The 7,006-nt window shown below is 45.2% G+C and overlaps 1 protein-coding gene across 1 annotated transcript; it reads left to right on the top strand.

Moving 5' to 3' along the window:
• Window positions 1-3,047: 3,047 nt before the first annotated feature.
• On the top strand, window positions 3,048-7,002 carry LOC103779137 (msx2-interacting protein-like; the record flags this gene model as incomplete). Its single annotated transcript, XM_008946756.1, has 2 exons — window positions 3,048-3,369; window positions 6,648-7,002. Coding segments are annotated over exons 1-2 (555 nt in total), but the record flags the coding sequence as incomplete, so codon positions are not given.
• Window positions 7,003-7,006: the final 4 nt, after the last annotated feature.

The raw sequence follows: 7,006 nt of genomic DNA on the forward strand, positions 1-7,006 counted from the left end.
GCTGACCCCCCCTCCTCTCCCCTCGCTGCGGTCCTCCTCCTCCTCCTCTCCTCCTCCTCCTCCTCCCGGCAGCATCTGCCAAGACAGGAGCAGCTCGGAGAGACGCCAACGGGTGGGGCTGGGCCGGATCACTAGACAGATTAATCTTCACGGTGGGGGACCGAAGGATGTGTGTAATCACAGCACCGCGTTGGGGCACGGAAAATGCAAACCTTCCTCTCCCAGCAGCTGTCCTTCAGTACTCGGGGCCTTCTCCTCCTCGGGTTTTCTTTCATCCCACCCCCGGCGGGACACGGAGGTGCGGTGGATATTTGTGTGTCTGGATAACAGGGGGATTAGAACACACCGTCTCTGAGCAGGGGGGTTTAGGACTGTGGCTGCTGTGGAATACAGAAGTAGCCTCCCCCATCCATGTCTGATTTAGCAAAAAAACCCAAACCAACTTAATTAATGGCAACCAAAATACACTTCTCCCAGTATAAAAATTAAGCTCCGGCTGCAAGTACTCTGTGTTTGCTGAGTGATTTTGTTGGGGAGCATGGAACGATGAGATTCTGGGTCTTCTGCACATCCTGGGCAGCATTAGCTTCAATATTTGGACGTTTTAACATATTCTGGGTCTTCTGCAGCAAAAGAAAAGTAATTGAGGTCTGTGCCTGTGTTGTAACAACGTGTGCGTGTCAGGATTTCAGAAGCAGGCAATACAGATTGTCAGGACAGGGAGTGGGAAGCCTTCCAGAGCCCCTTTCTGATGTGGCTGCAGAGGATGTAGGCTGTGGTGGCTGCAGTCAGAAGGTCAATTGGGATTTTAGGTTTTTTGAGTAGTGTTAAGGTCTTATTTTTCGACACGGTCCCTGAAGATGGTAGAGAAAGTGTGGGCTGGTGTTGGCAGAAAGTGAATGTGTAAACAGCGAGCAAAAGGAGAGAGTAACTGGTCATTGTTTAGAAGGAAAGCTGGGAGGATGGGAGAGGGAGAGTGCTCTGTCCTGTTACCTCCTCCCTTTGTTGTCTGTACAGAACCAGCACTGAAACACACGCTCAGGGATGATGCTGTTGGAGACCATAATTTTCATATTTTTTGTCACGTTCAGCCATAGTGTGACCGTTTCCTCAAATGGGCTCTTCCCCATTTTCCTTCCCCCTGCTTCCTTTCCTGTTTCTTCTCTCTTATGTGTGCCACATCCAGTTAGGTTATTTTTTCCCTCATTTTATTAACCATATCCTCGACTTTTCTGCTCTTTCTAAATCCTGCCTTCAAGGCAAGATAACCACATCCAGCTTCAGAAGAGTGCAAACTTCGAGAAGCATCTTTCCTGCAGTACCATTTGCCATTATTTGTTCCTCTGCAGCTTTTAATTAGAATAAAAAATAACCAGTACCTCAGTTTGGTATCCCAGGTTGGGAAACTCCCGAGAATTGCCATCATCGTGTTGTACCCAGGAGCACAAAGGCGTCGAGCTCCTCTCTGGACAGCATAGAGGCAGGGATGGATGTGTCCCATATGTGACCTTTTTATGCCTAACAAGGTGATTTTTGGTGTGAAAGATGCTCTTGTTTGCACACGTCTTCCTTAACGGACAGCACGCCACGTTGGGTGGGGTATAAACCAGAGAAAGATGAGATCCCAATCTGAAGCAGCTCACGTATGAAGTGTAATAGGTCAGGTTGGAATGAGGAGCCAGGAGTCAGCCAGGCAGGTTTTCAGCTCGTGTGAGGATTAGTCATGCAGCACTGATGACATTTTGAGGAGTCTGGAGGGCCGTGGCCGAGGCGGAGCCGGGCGCGGTTTCTGGGAGCGCTGGCTCCCAGACGGGCAGTCGTGTCAGCCCTCTCCTACGTGTGGAGCTGCAGCAGCTCCTGGGGTTGAGGATCTGTCTCTGTCTGTTCAGCCTTGTGCTGCCTTTGGGAATAACAGTATATTTTCCAATAATTCTCCCATGAGGTTTACAAACATTTCTTGAGTAGTTAATTATTTGCGTGCCCCTTTCTCCTTTGTCAGTGCCTTCAAAAATAAACTTTTTGCCTCCTTTTGTCATGAATTAACAACTGCACTTAAAACCCTTTGCCTGTTCTACAAATTTCCTGGGTGAGATAAATGAGCAGCCAAAACGTGACCTGCAGCTCTTGGCAGTTTAAACCGTCGCTGTGTTCACACTTCCCCTTTCATCCTTCCTGCTACGACTGGGTGCAAGTTACTTAAAACCATTTTTACATCGTGGTTTTTTTTTTTTTTGTGTGCACAAACACGTTTGGTTTTAATGTTGGTTTTGTGTTGGTTTCTTTTTTTACATAGACATTTACTCACTCAGCCAAAAGTGCCCGTGTTGCAATTACTTAACATGCATTAAGCGGGGTGGTGTCCCCGTTCTGTCCTCGTTGTGCCTGTTGTGTGGTGGGGGCTGTGACCCTGAACCCCAGAATCCCACAGCAGGGGGGAGTTTGAAGGTGAACCCCAGGAGCACCCAGTGCCAGGGTGCTCGTGTCAGCAGCGTCCTGCAAGGCTGGTGTAAATCAAAATGGGTTTGAGATCAGGACTGAGGATCAGAGCGAAAACTCTGAACGACTGGGCTCTGTTAGCACTGAATGGATTAAATAGAGATGGGAGTAGTGGTGTTACTGTGTCAAGGTTGGGTTTTTTCCTTCTGAAAATTGTAGGGATGTCCTTGTTTTTACTTGTTGTGACACAGTTTTGTTTTAATTATGCCTTGATTGTCAGATTAAAAACACGAAGGGCTGCTCTAATTGCGAATACCTCGCTATCGAGATACCTCAGCTGCTGGTGCTCTGTTGGTGTAAAACGAGCCATGTCTTGGTAGGCTACCCAAAAGAGGAGCTTTTACATAGGGTGATGGAAAGTTTAAATGCTTTTTCCCCTCTTTCCAACCTCTGCCGTGCTTTGAGGTTGATTTTCCTGCAGCACGAGAGGGGCGAGTGGCTTGAGACCGCTGTTGGTTTTGCAGGGGGCAGAGGCAATGAAATGAAACGAAATGAAATGGGGTCTTTTTCCAGCGGTGCTAACATATGTGCTCTGCTTTGCTTTCCTTCCAGATATGGACGTGTCGAAAGTGTCAAAATCCTCCCCAAGAGGGGGTCGGAAGGCGGAGTGGCAGCGTTTGTGGATTTTGTGGACATCAAAAGTGCGCAGAAGGCACACAACTCTGTCAACAAAATGGGCGACAGAGACCTACGGACGGATTATAATGAACCAGGAACCATTCCCAGTGCTGCTCGGGGATTGGATGATACAGTTTCCATAGCATCTCGTAGTAGAGAGGTTTCTGGGTTCAGAGGAGGTGGTGGGGGGCCCACTTACGGCCCCCCACCATCGCTTCATGCACGGGAAGGACGTTATGAGCGGAGACTTGATGGGTAAGTTCCAAGGTTTCTCTAGGCAGGTATTTTGTATTTGATATGGTGAGAAACACAAACTCGTATCTAGGGCCCCCAGATGGATTTAAAATTTTGGGAATTATCTATGTTTCCTATTTTGGGTTGGAAACGGAAGTGATTTCTATCCCAGTGGCTGGTACCTTGTGGATCCATAGAGGATGTTTTCTGCAGCTGGTTGGATATCTACACTTGAAATAAGGTGGTTTTAAGATGGAAGATTTCCTTTGGCCAGCATCGATATTGGAGTTACTCTTTTCTAGAAGTAACGATTCCATTTCTTGGATAATATTAAGGCCTTGCTCGGATGTATCCCTGCTGCCAGATGGAGCTATCTTACTCTACAACATGTGGTGAAGCTCTCTGTGGAGTATCTTCGGAATACTAGAGCCTAAAATTCTGTGAAAGCTTGATGCCTAGTTCTCAGTTCTCACTGTACGCAGTTGGTATGTTAATTGGATTGTCACCACAAAATTTCTAGTAGACTTTAATGATGCAGCCCCTTGGATTCTACAGACACTGCTTAGCCTTGGAAATAACGCTTGGATGGAGAAGACCGAAGGCAGCTTGTGATGTTTCCATTTTGGATCTACATCATTTCCAAGTTATTGGGATTATTCTTTCTGATGGTATTGGCAAAAAGAGATGATGGACATTACTAAATTTTGGAAATTATAGTCTTTTTTTTTTTTTCTTTTTTTTTAATGCTGGGATAAGAACTACTGCCTTGAATTTATTGGATGGTATACAGTCAAGACGCCAGTAGCCATGGGGAGTGGATTACTATCTAGTCTCTTAAAAAGCTCTTTGCTGCTCCACATTAAACGTACGTTAGCTTTAAGGACGTGGTGCTAATGCCAGTTTGTGGATACGCCAGTGAGAAGTGACGGGGCTGGATGGTTACAAAGGCGGCTAGAGGATGCCTGCTGGCCAGCAGCGATGAGCGCCCTCGAGCATTGGGGGATCTTCTGCCAGCTGCTTGACTCAGACATAGGGCTGGAGATTAAAGTAATGGATCTATTTAAGCGCCTACTGTCGCAAGAAAGAAGTCTGGGGGTTTCAGAGTTACGGTTTCAGTCTGGGACTGCTTCCTTCCAGTGGAATTTTTTTATTTTTTTTTTTTCTTGTCACTAAGATTTTTAAATTTTTTTCTTTTTTTTTTCTTGTTGGTTCATCTAAAATATCATTTGACACCCTTGCCCATTAAGAAGGTGGATTACCCCTGTAAGAGGGGCCAAAATTGGGGAAGTTATGTTCACAAATCTCTCCCTAGATTTAATTGGGAATATAGGTCGTGTTTCCACACTTGGAAAAGGTTGGTATGTCCTGCCCTGTGTATATTAGCCCCTCTCCTAACCCGAGTCAAACCCTCTCTTTCCACTAACTCCAGTAGTACTTAGTACTAATAGATAAATCAAAAAAGCACTGTAGCCATTAGATTTTCAGCTCTGCTAGCTCCTCTGTCTGTCTTCTGTGTCCTTCTCACGGATAAGGACTTTGTTCTTTTATGTCAGCTATATAGCAGTAACCCTCTAGAAAATACTGCTTTTTCTCTTACCTCATTAAATCAGCTCTCACTGATTAACACTTTGTAGGATGCTAAATGCAATCGGTTATAAAATTGTTGATCTTGGTCCTTCAAAAGGGGGAGGGGGAGGGAAAAGAGAGACGTATTCCTGTGCCAGATCCTGAAATAGCTTTCAAAACGCCATTGTTGCGAGCAAGAGATAATGAAAACAGAAAGGCAACAATGAATTTCGAGCAGATACAGAAGTTAATGACATTCTGTTGCACTGGTGAGGTAGTTTCCTATATAAAATTTGAGAGAAAAATTGCAGGCAAACCAGGAACGAGCTCTGTAGAAAGCTTGAAAATGAGCTGTAATTTAACAACAGAGGATGAATCTATTTAGAGGGTTGAGGATGTAGTGATTCATTGGAGAAGGAATGGAAGGAACTTCCTGAGATGCTAATCGAAAAAGATTCAAATCCCATTTTCAGTTTATAAAAGATACCTGAAATATTTCTGCCATTTGAAATAGAAGACAGACCTGTGATGCAGGAGGAGGAGGGGGAGGCACAGGGCAGAATTGGGTTATTAGGATTCAGGGTACTGACGTGACTAATAATTGATTCTGAAGGAAGAATCCGAGAGAGAAGGCTGAAAACTAAAAAAGGTTGAAGTGTCCTTCATAAGCTAGATAATTAAATTTTTAAAATTAACTTTGGCTACCCTGACATACTTAGAATTTTGCAAGTATTTTTCAAACATTCAACGTAACCGTTCTTGATCATTCATTTGGCAGACATATCTTAGATGTATCCTCCTGGTACCCGTCTCAATTGGACTCCTAAACTATTTGTAATGTCATTTTAACCTCTATCTGAATCAAAATGGACCTTGGCTATGTGAAAATATGCTTCTGAAGACATAAATTCTGTGATTGCAGTAACAGCAGCAGTCTCAACAAACAAAAACCCAGCAAGGACTTTAATTTGCACTCCCTGTGTCGGGTCTTAGTCTCCTTTGGGGCCCTGCACCCTTGCAGCTTAGTACTCAGCTTTGACAAGAATCGAGTGTAGCAGTCTAAAATAAAGCCAGGAAAAGCCAAATTTCCCTCTGAGAGGAGGAAGTGCTTTAGGACAGCAACAAGAAACCCCCTAAATTTCTGGGTCTTCTCTATGGGTTACGCTTACCCCTTTTGAAAGCAGCTTCTTACCTCTGGGTCATGCTTTGCACGGAGGCTTTCATGGCTACAGCCCAATTTGCGATGCCATTTTTGCAGGAGGGTAATGAGAAGAGCTCCAGTAACGAGCCAAATTCCAGAAAAAAAATTGAAGCTCTTAAAGCAAAAATGGTGGCGGGGAAAAAAAAAATAAGTTCATTACAATGTCCACAAACACTAAGTTTTTCTTGTTTATTGAATTTAAAAGAAAAAATAATAAAAAAAAGACAATAGAAATGAGGATTCTGCACTGGGAAGCAGCATTTCTTCCCTATGCAGGCGAGACGCTGGTCATGAAAGCCCAATATTGTGATGAAAACAAAGTAATTGCTCAGCTTTATCGTATCCGAATGTAAGTTTGGAGTCGAGTAACACGTTTTTAAGTTTGTCAGTGTTGGCTTGGTAGGTCATTGCTGTTTAGTGGCGAAGCAGTCGCAGAGCGAAGTTGAGCGCTGACGTGAATGTTTGCATGATTGACTTCTAGCCGTGCTTGCCCCCTTCTGATCAAGTATTTTTCCCCCCTTCCCAAATGCAGGGCTTCAGATAACAGGGAGCGTGCTTATGAACATAGTGCCTATGGACACCATGAGCGGGGGACGGGAGGATTTGATCGGACGAGACATTACGATCAGGATTACTATAGAGACCCTCGAGAGCGGACTTTACAACACGGGCTCTATTACACTTCGCGGAGCCGAAGTCCAAACCGTTTTGATGCTCACGACCCCCGTTACGAACCTAGGGCCCGGGAGCAGTTTACATTGCCCAGTGTGGTACACAGGGATATCTACAGGGACGAGATTACGCGGGAGGTACGAGGCAGAAGGCCGGAGAGGAATTACCAGCACAGCAGGAGCCGGTCGCCGCACTCGTCCCAGTCCAGGACCCAGTCCC

Source organism: Merops nubicus, unplaced genomic scaffold (assembly GCF_000691845.1).
Source record: "Merops nubicus isolate BGI_N331 unplaced genomic scaffold, ASM69184v1 scaffold2249, whole genome shotgun sequence".
In the NCBI taxonomy this organism is placed as follows: Eukaryota; Metazoa; Chordata; class Aves; order Coraciiformes; family Meropidae; genus Merops; species Merops nubicus.